General features: G+C 40.4%; 2 protein-coding genes across 2 annotated transcripts; both read left to right on the plus strand.

The window, feature by feature from the left end:
• The first annotated feature begins 16519 nt into the window (after positions 1–16519).
• Positions 16520–17950, plus strand: LOC116417064. The gene has a single exon (XM_031928156.1). It carries the CDS (start codon positions 16520–16522, stop codon positions 17948–17950), a length of 1431 nt encoding a protein of 476 aa, XP_031784016.1.
• Positions 17951–17961: 11 nt separating this feature from the next.
• LOC116417065 lies at positions 17962–18870 on the plus strand. Its single transcript, XM_031928157.1, has one exon. The coding sequence runs from the start codon at positions 17962–17964 to the stop codon at positions 18868–18870; it is 909 nt and encodes a 302-aa protein (XP_031784017.1).
• The last annotated feature ends 1562 nt before the right edge of the window (positions 18871–20432 follow it).

The raw sequence follows: 20432 nt of genomic DNA on the forward strand, positions 1-20432 counted from the left end.
CATCTTTTATAACAAGTTCTTTAAATTCTTTCACTTCTTGTTGAAATACTTTAGATACAATATCTGGTCGATCAATTGCATTTTCATATTTTTGTAAGTGTTCTGTAACTTCTTTCCAATTCGGATTACATGTCATCGTCAAAAATAGATCAAGTTTTCCATAAAGATTAACTAGTGACATAGAGCAATATAATTTTGTTTTAAATGCCTAAGACTTCCAGTGAAATTCGATGGTAAATGAACATTTTCCCGATTTTTATATTTTCAGAATTTTCTTTTTTGTGCACATAATCCATCACACCTTTATAGCAATCGCTTCGTAAATTATTTTGATTTTTTCTTATAAAATATAATCTGGAGCTTTCTACTTTAACAAACGCGTCTATTATTGCCTGTTGAGATACCTTGCCTAAATTAAGATACGGATTAAATTCATTTCTTACACTGAGTCTATAATTATAAAACTGCAAATTAGAAATATTAGTTTTACCAAATTTACACTTTATATTAGGCATCCATCCATAACCACCATCTGGATGTATAAGTGGATGTCATTGGATCAGTGTGTTTACTTATAAGAGGTATGCTAATCGGTTTATCATGCCTTGAATATATATATATATATATATATATATATATATATATATATATATATATATATGGGAGGTTTCACGTCAACCGGATCATCAGTGACAATGCTGACGGAATTCCAAAATCAAAAATGGCGGAATCAAAATGGTGGACATTATACCTCCACCAAACCCATTTTACCGCAACAAATGATTTTTGATCAGTTTAAAGTATCGATATGGGGGTTTTCAGGGTCACTGAATCTTATTTTAACCTCGACATTTCAAAATTCGAAATGTTGGATCCAAAATGGCGGACATTATACCACCACCAAACCAATTTTACCGCAACAAATGATTTTAGATCAGTTTAAAGTATCGATATGCGGGTTTTCGGGGTCATTGAATCTTAGCTTGACCTCGAAATTTCAAAATTTAAAATGGTGGATCCAAAATGGCGGACATTATACCGCCACTAAACCAATTTTACCGCAACAAATGATTTTAGATCAATTTAAAGTATCGATATGGGGGTTTGTCAGGTAAATGGTTATAAATGTATTATCGGAATCAGTATTTGTGCACATGAATCTTATATTTTTCCGGTCTATTAGATTTAGAATTATCTGTCTGCGGTTTTTGCACTTACATTTTTCTATTGTTCTGTGTATATGTATATGCCTGCGTGGATGAAAAAAATTATAATTTAGCCAAATGAATCAATCTTTAATGTCATTTTGTGCACTCTTATCAATTCTGGCTCCTCGTTCGTGGAGTTTTTCTGGTGATAAATGGCTTTCGCCGATATCATAAATTACTCTGTTCCTAGGTTCATTGGCATTTGAGTAATGCATGACTTTCAACGTTTCATTATTTTCTGGGATAAATCCATGCCCCATTTGTATGTTTGTGACAGGTGGACAGTTTTTAAATCTCTTTGTTAGGAATTGACGAGTTTGTTCGTAATCTTTTTTGGTGTATAAGAAAAATTTTATATTGAATAATCGCCCATTAGCCCATGAATAAAGAGCTTTAACATCTAGAATTGCTTCATTTTTTGCAGCTTGTAAGCTCGCTCTTATAGCTTCTCTCTTTACTATTGCTCCAACTCCATTGCAACTACCTTTTCCGTGTGCTGTTGCAAAACAGTGCCATTCAGCATCAACGCCAAAATCTCTCTTATGACTCATTAAACTACTCATTTGATAACGATTTTTAAAATGCTGTTTAGCACCATCAGTAGCATATATTACCTTTTTTACTGTGGGACAAACCTTGCGAATTTCAGGTATAAGCTTTTGCTGCATTATGTATACTGCAGTGGCATCATGAGTAGTACAGTCGGACATAGATAATGTACTGAAATGCTTTAGCTTGCCTTCAGATTTATAATAAACAACAGCAGGTAAAATCGTACTTTGATCATTATTAAAATGAAATGCGTGTGCAGCATCTTGAGCTGTAAAAGCATAGTTCTCAGCAAAATCCAATTGAGTAAGAACCTCTTCATCTGAAAGATTATTTTTCTTCCCAGAAATAAACTTTGATTGTTCCTTAGCGATGAAGTGATGAGGTATCAATTTTTCTAGGCTAGAACATAAAGTTTCAATAAATTCTTGCGATGTTAGGCATTGTTTTATCAAAGTGTATCTATCGGTTGATTGCCACGTGCTGAAGATGACTTGATCAATATTGTGCTCATCCATAATGTTCTCAACGTAATTAGAAAGCTTTTGAATGTCTGGACAAAATTTGCATTCATTCAAATAACAACTTGGTTTGGGATCCTCACATAGAACGAAATTCAAACAATCTTTATAATTCTTCAGAATATTGTTTGAGATTTTTTCTATATTTACTGCGTCAATCATCGCCTTGAAATTTTGGTGTATCGTACATACACATACATTGTGTGTACCAGAGGATCCTGCAACTGTTTTGCTTTACGAGCCATTCTGTGAGACACACCAAATTGGTTCATAATTTTACTTATTGCCCAGTGTTCGGGCAAAATAGTAAGAGTACTGACACGTAATGGATCGTTCTCCGGCAGGGATTGGAATTTGTTTTTAAGTCAAGTTAAAATATCTATAAGATCATCTTGCATAGGTGCATCCGTGTTTGAAAGGTGATTCAGTCTCTGATTCAAAATCAACACTCATACTGACGTTTGGAGATTACAAATCATGTAGTTTGTAAAAGGATTTTCTACATATATCACAAATCAGTGAAGATGTTGGATAATAAGGATAGACATCTTGAAATTCTTTGGAGATCTTCCTAAGAGATTTGCTGTGTCCTGTATTAATATCAAATGGATTAACGCATCTATTGGTACGATATTTTTTCGCAGGAGAAAACATTGTTGTAGGATATGAGAAAGCACAACCAAAACGAAAAAAAAATGTTAGAAATAACAAAATTACGGCTAGTACAGTTGAATAAGGAGTTGCCGATAATTTAAGACTATTAATACCTATTAACTATCCTAAAAAGGACTGTTGGAGAAAAAGTCGCCTATGAATAAAGCCGCTGATGGACTTGCTCACCAACTATCCTGAAAAAGACTGTTGGAGAAAAAGTTGCCGATGAAGAAAGCATTCCTTGAAGAAAATATTCCTTTCTATGGGTTGCTAAACGTGGGAAGGGGTTGGGGGTGTAGGTAAAAAAGAGGGATGAAATAAATCACTTGAAAGCAATAAATTCCTTTGCCACAAGACAGTTTTATTTGCTGAAGTCTTTGCACAAGTTGTCATTGGACACGAGCCGTGTACTTACAGCATTAGGCTGTTGGAAGAGGGGCGAGGTACAGCGCTGGACCCGGCCTCCTTATGTGCCCTCCGCGACGCTTCTTCACTTGTGGGTAATGCGCAGCCGCCTAGCGCCGCGGTGATAAGCGCTGCAGCGTGCGTGGCGTGTTCGGCGGGTTGCGCGTTAGCAGGGGCTTTTCGCGAGAGAGCCTGCGGGTGGTTTATGACAAATATCCGCCAGTTTATATTGGCAATATTGAATTTTGAAATTTCGAGGTTAAAATAAGATTCAGCGGCCCCTTAAACTCCCATACCGATACTTTAAAGTGATCTAAAATCATTTGTTGCGGTAAAATTGGTTTGGTGGTGGTATAATGTCCGCCATTTTGGATCCAACATTTCGAATTTTGAAATGTCGAGGTTAAAATAAGATTCAGTGACCCTGAAAACCCCCATATCGATACTTTAAACTGATCAAAAATCATTTGTTGCGGTAAAATGGGTTTGGTGGAGGTATAATGTCCACCATTTTGATTCCGCCATTTTTGATTTTGGAATTCCGTCAGCATTATCAATAATATATCCTATCATGAGTTGTACATGCTTTTTGGTGGGATATTTCACAAATTAGAACATTTTTACTATTGTTTTTGTTGAATGTGCTATGAAAACGTGGGTTTGAGGCTCCATATTTTATGCGCCACATTGGATTTTTGAAAAGGCCAGAACTTTTTCAAAAGCCCTTGACCAGACGATCATTTTGAGACCTCAAACGTCTTGTTGGGTTAACCCAAATTTTGGGTGCACTGATGGTCCGGTTGACGTGAAACGTCCCATATATATATATATATATATATATATATATATATATATATATATATAACAATATCACGTTCTATTGGTGGATGCCATCTTCACCAACAAATATCATTGCAACTTCATTACATGTACCTTCATTATATTTATTTTTATCTAAATTATCATTTCTTATAATTGACATTATAATATTATTTGGTTTGCAATTCCTTTCATTAGACCGTTTTAATTCTTCTTTTTCTGCCTTATACATCATTTTATAAGCTTTAGCATATTGATTAACTTTTCTCAATAAACTGTCTTATTGACTTAGTAAATCTAAATTTGTATTATGAATACTTTTATTATTTTGACGTTGTGTCATTGCCATTACATTATCCAGAACATATAATTGACCATATTTTCGCGTATCATTTTCATTTGGATGTAAAGCATAAATATTGTGATATACTTGACCACAAATTCTAATTACTTGCGGACCCATACCAGATAATTTGTCGAAATTCGCTCTAAAACTTGCAAACGCCAAAGAATTATTATATGATCGTATCTTTTTACGAAAATTCATACTTTCAGCTGAAAATCCTGTAGCCAATAACTTTAATTATTCGGGGTAACAAGGAGTTTCTGGTAAATTTATTTTATCCTTGTGACAACAATTAGAAAATTCATTTCGAATATACTCAAAAGCCAAATGTTTTGCATTGCAAGATTTACAAATCTCAGACATAGGACCTAAATAATTTTCTGTAACTAGATTTTCATCGAATTGTATGTTTGATATTCGGCCTACAATATTTAAAGTTTCAGTAAATGTTACATTTATTTGAGTTCTGTTTTTAATAAATTTATTATTTTTTATCACATTAAATTCGTCGTATGTATTTTCATAACTTCCATTTTCATTTAATTTTAATTTTTGTATTAATACAATTGGTTCTTTCATTTTTGGAGACAATGTTGTAAAATTTTTTTTCTTGCAACTTTTTATATCGATCTTTATTGTACTTCCAATAAGTTTCTTTCTTGCGCATTGCTTCTTTATTCTTTGCTTTTTTAGCATTGATTTTGTTAAGTTTTAGCATTGATTTTGTTAACACCACCATTTTTCAGTTTCATTGAATTTATTATGTTTATTATTTCAGTCGTATTTGTATATGAATACATTTTCACAGAAAAATGTATTCATATTATTTGCTATTTCGGTTTTGTCGCTTATCTTGTCAACCCTTATATAATGGTATCATAGATTTTGTTTCATTTTCCCTATTTTAGTATTTATTATTTCCCATAGTTTTTTTTATGTTTGCATTATTTTGAACTAGGTCTTGGTCATAATTGGTTTTAGCATCTATTATTACCTTGTCTAAGATTTGAGTATAGGTTTTGTACTAAGATTTGAGTTGATTATTCTGAATATCTAATTGCTATAAATTATACAAGAATTCTTTATGCCTACAATACCAGAGATATATCTTTGAAGAAGTTGCATAGAAATTCCTGACTTAAGTAATCACAGTCCAACAAATCGATTTTAAAATCAGCCATTACTAGGTGATTTTTTACATTTTTCTTTTAAATTAAATAGTTATTTAAATCTAGTATGAAAACAGTCTTTGTTATTCCATGCGACTTATACAAGGCCAAAATTTCAAGATTACTATTATTATTTAATTTTATACACGTATTTATTATTTTAATTCTTCCAGCATCAACTACTTCTGTACTTTTTACTAAATTGTTATTTACAAAAACAATGACTCCATCATTTCTATTTATTCTACTATTATTATAGTCACTCTTATATTCATAGCTTAGTCCTTTTAACTCGTATAAATTATGATTACATTGCTCCAAAGTTTTGGTACAAACAATAACAGGTGGTTTAATAATTAAGCTTTTAAATAAAATTTTTCTGTTAAAATTATTCATGTCACTACATACTTTTTCTTTCTGGACAGAGTCTTTTTATATAATGTCTAAAAAATCGAAAGTATCCATTTTTATTATTTTTTTTCTAATGCTTTTAGTTTGTTACCGTTTTTTTTTCTATCTGCGATGTAGATAGTTTTTGCTGGGATACCTGTTGTGATTGTATTTTCAGTAATTGTTTTTGTTGACGACTCCTAATAGTTTGCTATTCTTGCTCTTGTTGTGTAGTTTGGGTTTGTTGTTGCAGCTGGTTTAAAGTACTTGAATTTAAATTCGTCGGTATAATCGGTCCATTAGTCGTCTTCTGTGACTTGAGCCTTTGGAAGTCGCGAAGGGTGTGAGGAGACCAAATTTGAGAAAGATATGTGAAGTTAGGAATTACAAGGGATTTGTATAGATTTTAGATGTTTAGATTTATGGTTTTATTGTTGTACATTATGTTGTACATATTTAAATATAGTAAATACAAATAAGATAAAAAATTGTTGTGTAAGAAGTCATAGTGTGAAGAGTAAATGGAATGAGGTGAAATGAGATGGATGGGTGTGTATGTTTGTGTCATGTTTGCGTGTTTTCCAATTTAAAGAAGTATGATTTAGCTGTTTGTTTAAAGTGTGATATGGATGTGTGTTGCGAAGGTGAAATGGTAGGCTATTCCAGAGGCAGGAAGCACTGATGAATAATGAGTTCCTCAGCGTCTTGAAGGACGGGATGTCCAGGGGGGTCACCTCACCCCCTACAGGCCTGAGCGCGACGTGGAAATCAAAATAGGCTAATAGGTAGACAGGTACGGAGGTGTTGAACATTTTCCTTAGAAAAGAGGCCATGAAGTATTTCCTACGACCGGCGGTGGTAAGCCATTGCAACTCACGCCTATAAGGGGAGATGTGCTCGTCCCTCCTTACACCGTAGATATAACGGATCCTCGTTTTGACAAGCCTCTGTAGCCTCAAGTCAAGTTCCTGTGTCAGGTCACAGTAAGTCAGTGAACAGTAATCGATGATGGGAAATAGGAGTGCTTGCACCAAGTGTTGGCGCAACCTAAGGTTAGTGCTCTTCCTAAAAAAATGGAGACGGTACATTAAAGAGTGAGCACGTTTACAAATTTGTGTAACGTGCTTTTTCACCGTGAGTTTGGAGTCTAGCACCAAACCCAGATTGCGCACCGATGATTCGTAGTCGACCTGGGCTCCCCTTATATTTATATAGGTGTAAGCAGTAGTAGGTAGAACATTTATATAGTAGGGGGAGCCCAGGACGATTGCTTTAGTCTTAAGGACATTAAGTTTAAGACCATTTGATGCAGCCCAGCCCATTATCCTCTCGGCGTTAGCACTCATCCTGACAGAGCAGGAATCAAGCTCCTCGAGGTGGCATTGGCTGTAGATCTGCAGGTCATTCGCGTAGATTAGATGGGACACATCTGAATCTAGACAAAAGCCAATATCATTGATGTACAACGTGAACAACAAGGGGCCTAAAACTGACCCCTGTGGAACACCGGTGTTTAATGGTAGAAAAGTTGAGAGTTCGTTGTTGTCACCAATGACGGCCTGTTCTCTTCCCGCGAGGTAAGATGCAAGCCAGCAGATAACCTGCTTGGAAAAGCCGAAAGAGGATAGCTTTCCGAGTAGCTTGACGTGACACACAGTATCAAACGCCTTGCTAAAATCAAATAGAAGTAGCAGAGTGACCTCTTCCTGTCTATCCCAAGCCTGATATCATCAGTCAGCTTAATTAAGCCAGACTGCGTGCTGTGGTCAGTGCGAAAGCCAGTTTGTAAATTGTCAAGGTAAAGTCTTGTTTCGAGATATTCAGAGATTTGCTTGTGCACCAGCCACTCTAGCGCCTTAGACAGGAAACAGAGTAGAGAGATCGGACGGTAATCAGTTACAGCTGTTGAAGAGTTAACTTTGTTTAGTGCTCTTACGATCGATGATTTCCAGGCTGAAGGAAAGCGTGCCTCGCTCAGAGACAGGTTAAAAACTTGACAAAGTAAAGGAGCGAGTATTGGCAGTGCTTTGGAGATTACAACCTGTGGGATGCCATCGCTTCCCCTGGCCTGGGTGTTAAAGTGTGATACTGCAGCCGACACGTCCGACTCCATGATAGCCCTGAAGATGAAGTGTTTATTGAGAGCATCTGAAGAGAACCGAGCAGGTGAAGGAGATTTAGAGAGAGTAATACCAAGATTTTCAAGCTCTTTCCAGATCTCTGCAACGTCGGTCAAGGTAGACAAGCGTGAATAGTAGTAATTCAGCCTGGTTTCCTCAACCTGTTTATGAGCGTCGTCTCTTGCGATTCTATAGAAGTATAGATTCCAAGACTTCTGCGAAAGTGCCTGTAGAGTTTGTTCCTTTCAGTTAAAAGGTCACGAAGAGCCGCGGTGAACCACGGGTGACGTTTACGTCTAGGTGTCACAGTCTTTAATGGGGCGAGATGATTTATGGCGTTCGTGATGTGAGCGTTAAGAATGGTAATGCATTCGTCAAGTGATGGCGTGGTGAATGATGACCAGTCACATGCGCTAAGGAAGTCCCTTAGCTTCTCAGCACAGATTCCTTTGTAGTTTCTGTAAGAGTATGTAGCAGGTACGTGGCGTGGAATCTGTACGTCGAGTGTGGCCGTGATAAGGTCATGTCCGTTGATGAAAGGAGTGTCTGTCTTCCAGTATGAGAGCAGGCAATCCTGCTCATCAATTAAACGTAGGTCAAGCCAGGTGTCAGAGTCCTGTCTGTGATGGTTTGCACCATATGGCACAGAAGTGAGGGAGTTCTCATCGATGAAGGCCCAGATGAAATTGGCGTCTTCAGATGAAGAAAGCTGATCGGCATTAAAGTCGCCTATGATGACCTTCGTGGAGTAGTTGTGCATAAGTGTTGTTAGTTGTTCAAAGAAATTAGATCCCTGGATAAAGTGTGAGTGGGGAGGGCGATACACAACCCCCACGAAGATGGGCGATACGCCCTTAGCTGTGATTTCACAAAAAAGATACTCCGGCTTACCTGGCTTGCCTGACCATTCGCCGTCAGATGACGAGATAACGCTAGCCGTCAATGAATGATGAATGTAGAGGGCCACACCTCCACCGTTCCTGTTTCTGTCCCATCTGTGCAAAGTGTAACCATCCAGTGAAGGGATGGATGATATCTTGTCACTTAGCCAGGTCTCAGTTACAGCCATTACGTGAAAGGGGAAACGAGTGGATAAGAAGAGCCTGATCATCTCAATGTGACACGTAAGGGAATTTGCATTGAAATGACAGACCTTTAGACCCTCGGACAGAGACGTTTTAGAGGCAGAAGTGAATGAGTTGGATGATCTAGATGGTGGTTTTGGTGGAATGATATGTGTGTGTGTTAGTGTGTGGTATCCATGCTGGCTGTTGGCGGCGTACGGGCTAAAAAAGCCTCAAGATCAGCATCTGTGAAGATGATGGTGGCCCGTTCGCTGTCCTCGCCAGAACGGATGTAGACTCTCCCGTCCCTCATGAAGGAGCGGCATCCCCCTCTCTTCTTTGCCTCTAGCCTGGCCTTTATGCGCAGCTTGTGAATGTATGGAGGAAGCAGCTCGTTTATGTTGATAAGTCCCTGGTGGTTTGGGTGGAGAGCTCTCGCTTCCTCCAGTAGGGCAGCATCCAGTTCGCTAGTGTGGAGTTTGCGTTTCCTGGCTTTGGCCACGATAATGGAGCGGGCCAGCAACTGGAGAGAGTGACAGCTAGAGGTGGTAATCTGCTGTCACCTTGCGCATTGATGTTGGTTGCGTCAAGTGTCCCCATGATCCTGACGGTTGCCACATCCCGCCTAAGGACCGTGGGATCCAGTGCAGCCAGGACGGTGTAAGCCAGGAGTTGCAGTGATGTTTCCTGGGTATAGGCTAGGCCAGAGGTCACCACCACATTATTTGCCGAGCGCTCCTGCCTCCTCTTAACATCAGCCAGCTCCCTGCGGAGGTTGTTGATCTCTTCAGAGACAGGAGCAGTGCTGATGTTCTGCTGCTCTGCGGGACTCCTTGTGGAACTGCTGATTACACAACTCGCAGGTCTTCATTTTAGGTGTTATTGAGTCTCTGTCGACAACTTACTGGTAGTCGATAACGTAGAGAGAGTTGCAGGATAGTGACAGTAGGCAAGTTATCGACTGAGCTAGAGACTTGGTACTCTCGAAGCCAGATGGAGTGCTAATCGAGAGAGAGGTCAGATTTGACCGACCTGCGATTGATGATGGAGACGTTGATGGTGGTGTTCCGTCTATCCAACAGGTGGCTCCACGTAGTTTACTTTGAGGAAAAAATAGACGCCGTGCAACGAAGAGAAAGCCGTGCGAGTTTGCAGGTTAGGTTACAGCGACAGATGTTTAAGCAGAAAAGTAGCGTTGAAAGAAGTTGCAGCCTCCAGTGATTATTATCTCACGTTGAAGGTTGCAGAAAAGCGCATACAATGATCTAAAAAACAATAGGCCCGAAGGCAGGGTGCGGCAGTAAGAGTGCTATGAAAAATGAGCAAAGCGGAACAGGTCTGTTGTACTCACGTGAGTGAGAGAGAGAGAGAGAGAGAGAGAGAGAGAGAGAGAGAGAGAGAGAGAGAGCATATAGGTAGATTATTGCGTAAACATTAACGAAGTTGGAGGTGGACCTTCTAACAAATCTGATTAATTTGAAAGTGGTAAAGATAACATGTTCAATATGATTCGAGAATGAAAGTCCCGAGTCGAACCAAACACGGAGGTCCTTGACGTAATCCGATCTCGGGAGAGCGACTCCGCCAACGGAGTAGCCAAACAGTACCGGACTAAGACTCTAGCTGTATGAGATAACGTGACATTTTGATAAATTAAATCGCAGCCCAGCACTGAGCGACCACCCCGTCAGCGCGTCAAGATCCCTCTGGAGGAGTTGAGCATCAGCTGCGGAGCGCACAACGGTGAACAGCTTTACATCATAGGCATGCATCAAGATCCTCAGAAAACGCAACTGCCTCACAAGGTCGTCAATAAACACGCAAAATAATAATGGGCCCAGGTGTGATCCTTGGGGGACACCGGATGTGACCGGAATAACTATAGATACAGCGTCATTGATATGAACGGCAAAAGATCGATCAGAAAGATAGGAGGCAAACCATTTCAACAAGAAACCCTAATGACAATTTGATGAAGCTTGTTGATAAGAATAAAATGATCCACTGAGTCGAAAGCCTTGGAAAAATCTGTATAGATAGTATCCAGCTGAAGGGAAGATTCCAAAGCTTCCGACAAGTAGTCATTAAACAACAATAAATTAGTTAAAGTCGAGCGTCCACGAACAAAGACGTGCTGATCGTTGGAAATGTGTTTTGCTATTCTTTCATACAATTCGTAAGTTACGATTGCATCGAACAGCTTGGCTAGAGTGCCTATTAGGGTGTCCCAAAAAACACGTACTTTCGAGTAGCAAAAATCTTGATGCAGTTTCATATTCCGGCATAGCAAAAAGTTAGCCTGCATTTTTTCCAAAATTTTTAAATTATTTTTTCGCACCGCTCAAACCTCACAAAGATTTTAAATGTAAAACCTATACAAAAAAACGGTCTGATGCTTCGAATTTTTTTAAGCATGATGTAATGTAGTGAGGACAATTATTTTTTGTGTACGTGTTGCCTATCAATTCAGAATATCATAAAACTGAATTTCATTAAAATAGGCTTGTTCAAAGCTGAGATATGCAACGATAAAAACAGCCATTTTTGCTATATTTAGAGCCTCATACAGCCCACAAATATTAAGTTACGGAACTAAGATTTTCACTTTACTGAAGTTTAACTCTTTGTCAACAATTGACCAAGGCGTCGTTCACCTAGGAATATTTTATAGGCTTTTTTTCATTCCAAAAATTTTGTCGTTTGACCGACATTTTGAGCTAGCACCTTGCCCGAGACAATAAAAAACTGAAATGGATATGTAGACAAAAACTTTAGGGCTTGGGTCAGGGAGGTCACTCAGGTCAAGATTTTCACGATCATGCTTTCTGGTATTTCTATGGTATTTTCAGCTATGAATTTTTCTATATATTTTTGACAAATATTAGTTAAATAAAAAATATCATTGTTTACAAATATTCTTTAAAATCAGTTTTTTTGATAAAAAAAAAACATAGTTGCGGAAATAAATAAAAACTTATTGTACCTATAAAAACTATAATAGTAAGAATAAAATATTTTTGTTATTTAGTTTAAAATAAATAAAATACGAGAACTGAAAATCTTCGTTTGTCTTGTCGACTAGGGTAAAGTTTGGAAAAAGAGTGACTGGTCATACATTTTTTATAAGGTAGAGCCGAAAACGCATCTCAAGGGTCAGCTGAAGGATTGGCTGAAGGTGATTATCGCCGTCACCTCAAAACACTTGCCTAGCTGAGGGCTCAAGTGCACAAACTTCATCAACTTTTGAGCAGCTTGAGCGCCGCCTACAAACAATTTAAAAATACTGAAAAAAATGCAGGCTAATTTTTTGCTATGCCGAAATATGCGACTGCATCAAGATTTTTGCTACTCGAAAGTTCGTGTTTTTTGAGACACCCTAGAGCCTATGATAGAGATAGGCCTATATGGTTTTGAGCATCTCCCTTGTTTCCGCATTTGAAAATGAGGAGGACGAAGGAAGATTTCCATTCGCCCAGGAAATGACCAACCTTTAGCAATTTATTAAAAATATGGAGTACCGGTTTTTCCAACTGTGACCAGCACCGCTTTAGAATGTATGGCGGAATAAAATCCGGTCCGCCATTCACATTATCCTGCAGTCTATTAATCGCAGCAAACGCCATGCTACTGCTAATTCTCTCCTCGGCATCGAAAAGTAAACTATCAAAGCGATCAAGCCCGTTGTGTGAAGTCCCATAGGGGTACACAAAGCCAAAGTGGCGAGCAGAAAGGTTTGCGATGCCGAGGTCCGAGGAGGCGGTATCGTCTTCCAGCGACAAGCAGGAGGGGAAGCCATCGTCCTTGTTTAATGTCTTAACATATCACCAGAAACAACGCAAGTTACGCCTTACATTACGCTCAACGGAGTCGATATAATTCTTATATTTAGTATGCGAGAATCTTATGCAAGCCACACGAAGACGCTTAAAATTAATATGATCAACTAATAAGTCAGTGGTCTTCCACTAGCAGTGCGCTTTCTTCTTATCAAGGATAAGGTTTTTTAATTCGGCATCATATCATCGGGGATACGAGCTGGGAGTAATAACGGCCACAGGGACATATTTATCCACGACAGCATCCAGAGCAGCGTTTAAGAGCTGCAAACTATCCTCAACATTACTGCACCGAAGCAAGGACTCCCAACTTGCATCCCCAAGGGCACGATTAACGTCAGAGTAGTCTACATTCACAAAATTTCGCTTTTGGAACCGACAGCGACGAGGTGCAACTGGAGCTCTAATGGTGAACAACGCAGGCTCGTGGTGCTCATCAGTAGGAACCAGCTTGTCGACGGTTGCACTGTAGGAGTCGAGGCACTCATGGGCGAATAGCAGGTCCAGAGTGTAGCCTTTCCAAGGATGATCTGGGTACATCTGTGCCAGATTGCAGGCTGACATGGTGGCACAGACAGCGGCCACACAGTCCACATGATTGGGGTCCAAATAGCTCAACTGGGTGTAACTGAGAGGGTTGGTGTGCCAGCTGACATTTGAATAGTTGAATTGTCCTAAGATGATGGGCTGATAATCACCAAAACGACTGGCAAGGTCATCCACAGCTGAATTAAGGCCCTCATAGGCCCCAAGACCGGATCTAGATCTAATGTAGACTGCTCCCAAGATGATTTTCAGGTGTCGAGTGGAGATCCGGACAAACAGCTGCTCGCTGCCTGTGCCTGTGGAAAGCAAGTTAGCTGACTCCTAACTGCTATCAACACACCTCCACCTTTTGTGAAGCCAGTACCGTCGAAGTCCCTGTCATTCCTGTTGATGGTATAACCAGTAAGACCAAGTTCGCTGGATTTAATCGTTGAGTCGAGGTACGTTTCTGTTAACACAACAACATCAGGTAGAATACAGCAGTTGAATAAATTGAGGTTAAATTGCGTTAGCTTGGAACTACTTCTTATAGACCTTACATTCTGATAGTAAATGGAGAAATTGGAACGTACCTCCACAGCTAGTTTGTTCGCAGCCGTTGGGGTGAGCCCTATCGTAAGCCTCCGCCTTCTCCCTCAGCTATATTGAGGTTCGGATATTTCATTATACAAAAAATAATACTTATTATTACTGTTGGTAAGGTTTCTTGGCTCATTAGAATGTTTTCTAAACTAAACTATGACTTCCAACAGAAATATTAGTGAAAAGGCTGCTTATTTTTATAATATGTTAGTGTATAATCCACAAATGCTAAAATTACGTTTTTCTTCTTCAGTCCGAAATGTGAAAGGACCCTTAAGTTAGCCGCAAGAAGTGTTAGGATTGTGAAGTTGGCCGCAAAGCTATATACAGATGGGAATTGCTCTCTCAAGAAAATATAATAATATATTACGATATCTACACTATATTAAAACACTAAAATGAGCCATCATGTAAAAATTCACCGAAACTAGTGAATCATTCTAGGATGATAATTATTTGCTCTATGTATTCAAGCATATCACAAGACGTAATGTGCAGATTTGGTCCGGATGATAGGGATGCTGTGAATAATCATCTGTGCAGATATGATCTGGTTTTTTTAAAGATATCTGTTTGTGAATGAGAAATGACGACTGCTCTATGTATTCGCGCATATCACGAGACGTAATTTGCAGATTTGGTCCGGATGAAAGGGATGCTGCGAATAATTATCTGTGCAGATATGATCTGGTTTTTTTAAAGATTTCTGTTTGTGAATGAGAAATGACGACTGCTTTATGTATTCACGCATATCACGAGACGTAATTTGCAGATTTGATCCGGATGAAAGGGATGCTGAGAATAATTATCTGTGCAGATATGATCTGGTTTTTTTTAAAGATTTCTGTTTGTGAATGAGAAATGACGACTGCTTTATGGATTTACGCATTTCACAAGACGTAATCTGCGGATTTGGTCCGTATGAAAAGAATGCTGCGAATAATCATTTGTGCAGATATGATCTTGTTTCATGCCTGTTTTTGTAAAGAAGTCTGGTAATGATACTATTGTAAATGATTATTTATATTAATATTGGTTGTAAATTTGCTCTCTGCATTTCACAGGGTGGAGACTGTCGTTTATTATAAAACGTAACATTTTTAATAAGAACGCCCGCATTACAAATAATTTAGAAATGTGTCATCAGTTTTAATATATATAAATTAAGATAGTGTTAATATATTGCTACAAAATAAACTTAACGATTATTTATCTAACATTTATACAATGTATTATTAAGTATATCTAACATTTGGATTTTGAATATAGTTTCTGTGTCGGTTATTTAGCCAATATTTTACATTTTTATAATTATTGGTAGCAGATCGTGCAGTATCGTGGCATTAAGTGTTGTGCACGGAAAAGTTTTTTGTTTTTTGCATAGTGAAGGCGTGTTAAAGTATTTCGGCAGCCGTTCGACTATTCGAAGTCGCAACGGTCGGAGAGCGTCCAGAAGCTTCCTAGAGCTCGCTCTCGCAGTTGGCCGCAAGGGGCCTAGTTGCCTGTTGTTGTTGTAACAATTTAGACATTTAGACAGTTAGAAGTATATATTTGTTTAGAGGTTAGACGTATTAGAAGTTTAGAGGATTAGAGGTTAGAGGTTTAGAGGCTAGAGGTCAACGGTCAAGATTTGAACTTCGAGGGATGCCAAGAGTTCGCCATTTGGGGCACAACGAGGGGAAATAAGAAGAAGACGGCCATATTGGTACCGCATTCCCACCAACTTTGGACGACGCGACCAGTACGCAAAGTCATCACGGGAGTTGACGGCACCGGCGTAAACGAGGTTTGAATTTCATTCTCGCTCTTTCTCTCTCGCTTGCTCTGTCTCGCTCTTGCTCACTTGGCGTCGTTAGACCACGTTGAGGCAGCGGCAGAGCGGTGCTCGCTTTTAATCCTTCTCTCTCTCTATCTCTCTCTCTCTCTCTCTCTCTCTCTCTCTCTCTCTCTCTCTCTCTCTCTCTCTCTCTCTCGTTCGTGCATTCGCACTAGCAGCTGTGCGCAGTTCATCGGCCGGCGCAAGCTCGCTCGCTCGACGTGTCGCTCGTTGCTCGGCTCGCCGTCCGGACATTTTCGCTGTCGTGCGTCGTTAGGCCGCGGGGGCCGCACCACACAGCGCATGTCTTCGCGCATTGGCGTCTCGACGGCCATATTAATTAGTGTCCGTGTGTATGCGGACCCGCGGCGGCACTTAAATATCGTTTTTATTTATTTTTTTTTTTTGAGTCGTTCTCTACTCGTAGTTCGATCGCTGCTAGAATTTCTGAATCAAGCATGATTCGTATTTGATCGAGTTGGCACTCTGTAACAATGGCTGATGCGGCTGCAGAGTTAGTTAAGCAGAAGCGCATAAGCGGGTTCTTGCTGAATTTCAAATGTAACACGGCAAGATTAGCGGCATCTGCTTGCACGCTGCCGCACATGCGCACGCGTTTGAGTTTGTTAGAGTCGTATTGGTCCGAGTATACTCTAAGGGATCTGGTCCTGCAAGCGAATAGGTCGGCTTTCAAAGGCGAGGCGTACTTCGAGAACGACGAGTATCTCGAAGTTGAGTCAAGTTATGTGGAGAGTAAAGCGGATGTGCTTCAGTCAATTGAAGATTTAGAAATCGCCGCGAGGCCACCGGTAACCGCTGCAGGCGCGCAAAATAATCAGGTTGTACACGCACCACCTGTTCCGGGTCCGTCGAAGTTCGCGAACATGCCGAAATGTCAAATCCCGAAATTTTCCGGAAAAGCCGAGGAATGGGAGACCTTCAAGGAGCAGTTTTCTTCGATGGTGAAAAACAAGGCCAACTTACCGGATGCTATCAAGATGCAATATTTAGTAGACTCGGTTGAACGGCCTGCAGCGCTCAGAGTAAAGGGTCTTCCGTTGACGGGTGCTAGTTTTGAGTTTGCTTGGCAAAAATTGATGCGCAGGTACGATAACCCCACTAGACGCATGCATACGTATATGGAATTGCTGATAGATATGAAACCGGTTAAGCGGAAATCTTCGGGAGAGTTGATGGAGTTACTGGATAAGGCGGAAGCCGCGCTTAAAACCTTCAAGAATGTAGGTTGCCCGTGCGAACATTGGGACAGTTGGCTTATTCATATGGTCGAGCGCAAGTTGGATAATGAGACGCGAGAAGGTAGCGAGTGGCGTATTTCGCAAGAGTCGGTGGTAGGTTTTTCGACATTTTCAGCTCTCACAAATTTTTTCGAAACTCGTGCGTCCTCGCTTGATCAGGATGCAGATGATGATACGGAGACGCCTACCAAACAATCTAGTCAGAAGGGTAATGGTTCGAATCGTTCATCTCGGCGTGAGTCAGTCTCAGTCAACGCAACTAGCACGTCGTTTGCTAAAGGCAATTGCAATGCCGCTGTAAAATGCAGCTTATGTAGGGGTCCTCATCAGCTTCAAGCGTGTCCAAGGTTCAATGGTATGTCGACTTCCGCTCGTTTTGAACATTGTAAAAAGGAGAGATTGTGTCTCAATTGTTTGAGATCTGGACATTTTTTGGCTGATTGCACCTCTCAGAATCGTTGCGCCAATTGTAAGGGCAGACACCACACAAAGATTCACTCGGATCGACGACAAGGAGGAGAGGCTGCAGATTCTTCAAATTCAACAGGTCAGAAGGGCTCTTCTAGCGCGCCTGGCAAGTCAAGTATGCTGGAGGTATCAGCAAGTACAACAGTGGTGGGTAGGACCCGATTGATGGCCACAGCCAAGGTCTTACTTCAATCTTAGATGGTAATTCGATGTACGCTAGATGCTTGATTGATACGTGTGCAGAGGTCTCTTTTGTCACGCAAAGTTTGTCCGCAAAGATTAAGCCTGTTTCTGTGTCTGTGATTGGTGTCGGTGCAGGTCCTTCTGCGGTGTCAAAGGGTGAAGTTTTTCTTCAATTAAGGTCCAGGTTGAACACAGAATTTTGTTTGGAGTTTTCGGCGTTGGTGTTGAGAGAGGTAACGGGATTTTTGCCGCGAGAGGAGGTCATAGTCTCCAATTGGGATCACATCAGGGGCTTGCAGCTTGCTGATCCAGATTTTGCTTTCTCAAAGCAGATAGACTGCGTGCTCATCGCAGAGGTGTACGCTGCTATAATTCGGCCGGGGCTCAGAGTTGGTGCAACTGATACTCCTGTTGCTCAGGAGACCGTTTTTGGGTGGATTTTGACGGGTAGAGCGTCTTCTGCTCCTGAGTCTGATAGAGCTCAGAGCGCTCAGGCCTGTCATGTGGAAGTAGAGCCATCGATTTCAACGTTATTAGAGAGGTTTTGGGAAATGGAGGATATTGCCACCTCTAAAGTTTTGTCCGAGGAGGATCAGTATTGCGAAGATTATTTCGCAGATACTGTTTATCGGGATTCCAAGGGCAGATTTGTCGTTCGCTTGCCATTCTCTGAGAGGTTGTCAAAGGTTTCTTTTGCACACACGAAGCAGATTGCTGTGGCATTTTTGCTCCGCTCAGAGAAGCGTCGAGCGCAGGATTATAGGGTAGATAGTGCCTATAGAAAATTCATGGAGGAGTATTTGACTTTAGATCATATGGAGCCTGTAAATAGTTCGCATCGAAAGGACAATACGTTCTATTTTACTCATCACCCAGTTTACTCGGCTGAGGTGGTAACGTTCGAGGAAATGTCGACAGTTGCTGCTCAGATCTAGGCATGCTTAAATTCTCGGCCGCTCTGCCCACTGAGCTCTGAGTTCACTGATTCGGTGGCGCTTACCCCTGGTCACTTTCTTGTGAACGCTTCTCTCAATGTATAACCCGAGCCCTTTGAAGACGTGAATCTAAAATCTCGCACTTGCAGGTGGAAGCTACTCTCGGTTATGAGAAACCATTTCTGGAAGCGATGGCGACTGGAGGTTTTGCATCATTTACAGCAGAGAAACAACTGGCTGACTCCTGGACGACAGTTGGTCGTGGGCGACTTGGTGCTTCTGAAGGACGAGCTCTGCCCTCCATCCAAGTGGCCACTGGGTCGAATTACAGCGGTACATCCAGGGAAAGATGGTCTAGTTCGAGTTGTTACCATCCGTACTGCCAATTCCGAGTTCCAGCGACCAGTTGTGAAAGTCATCTTTCTGCCCTCAGACGAGAGTGCGCAGAGGGCAGTCTCCAGCCTTCAACCTGAGTCCAGTCAAGACTGAAAAGTTTCCCAGTGTCATCAATCGAAGAGATTTTACACACAACACTTACACTGTAAACTCACTTAGCTCGTGAATAGATAGAATCCTAGTCGAATGTTTAAATGCAGATTCATTAGAGTCAAGTTTTTATTTTGTCCTTTATTATTAGCTTGCTAGAAACTTTGCATTAGATTATTCAAGAATATAGGCGAATTTAACCTTGTAACAAATTTTATTGTAATGTTGTCAAACTTACAGCATTGTAAACTTGTTGTTGATCGACTGTTCGTTAAGGAATTGATTCCACAGAAATTTAGTGAGAACAGTTCGATCGGTAGAGTCATGGTAGGGATTAGCTTCTTTCGAAGTAGGCTTTCCTATCTTTAAATTTAATTTATTGTTATTGCCGGTCTCTTTATTGCTGCGAGGCAGCTAGAGGGGCGGTATGTTCGAATATTAGTTTAATATGCGAAGAGAGAGCGAGAAGGTTCGAGTAGCTTGTCACCTTAAGTTCAAATTCGACGGTTTTCGCTAGCCCGCACGGCACCAATGAGGTTGCCATAGCAACGCGCGCTCGCTCGCTCCTACTCTGTCTCTCTCCGCCTATTTCGCGAGCGGTCTTCTGCGCTTTCGCTGATTTGTGTTATTCAGTTTTCGTATTGCCGAAGCGCTGTGAGGACTCGCCTCACAGTGTCGACCGTTAAACAATATCGTTTGTTAACGCGTCGGTGCTCTAACACTCTTCTAATACTCTAAATTTCCCATAGTCAATACATTTGTAATCACACTCTTTTCTTTTCAATAAACATCAATAGTTTGACGGTATACTTAGTATACCTTTTCATCTCAAGTTTAAAGAGCGTGTTATTATTTTCACATTAATTGTTTTGATCCACAAGTCTCTATCAAAGTCGAGAGACTATAATTACTCCTTTTCCACATGTTTCAAGGAATTTTGTTCGGTTTCTATGCCGTACTATAGGCAGGGTTTGTCTAAAGTCAACAGATGTTACAATAACTTTCCCTGCAAAAGGAAAGTCATTTTGTTGAATTTTCTCGATCCTACATTTGAAATTATTATTTCTGATACCATT

This window comes from Nasonia vitripennis, assembly GCF_009193385.2.
Source record: "Nasonia vitripennis strain AsymCx chromosome 4 unlocalized genomic scaffold, Nvit_psr_1.1 chr4_random0004, whole genome shotgun sequence".
Taxonomy (NCBI): domain Eukaryota; kingdom Metazoa; phylum Arthropoda; class Insecta; order Hymenoptera; family Pteromalidae; genus Nasonia; species Nasonia vitripennis.

Coding starts and splice junctions, on each gene's coding strand:
- LOC116417064 (XM_031928156.1), top strand. CDS start 16,520: ATGGCTGATGCGGCTGCAGAGTTAGTTAAGCAGAAGCGCATAAGCGGG.
- LOC116417065 (XM_031928157.1), top strand. CDS start 17,962: ATGTACGCTAGATGCTTGATTGATACGTGTGCAGAGGTCTCTTTTGTC.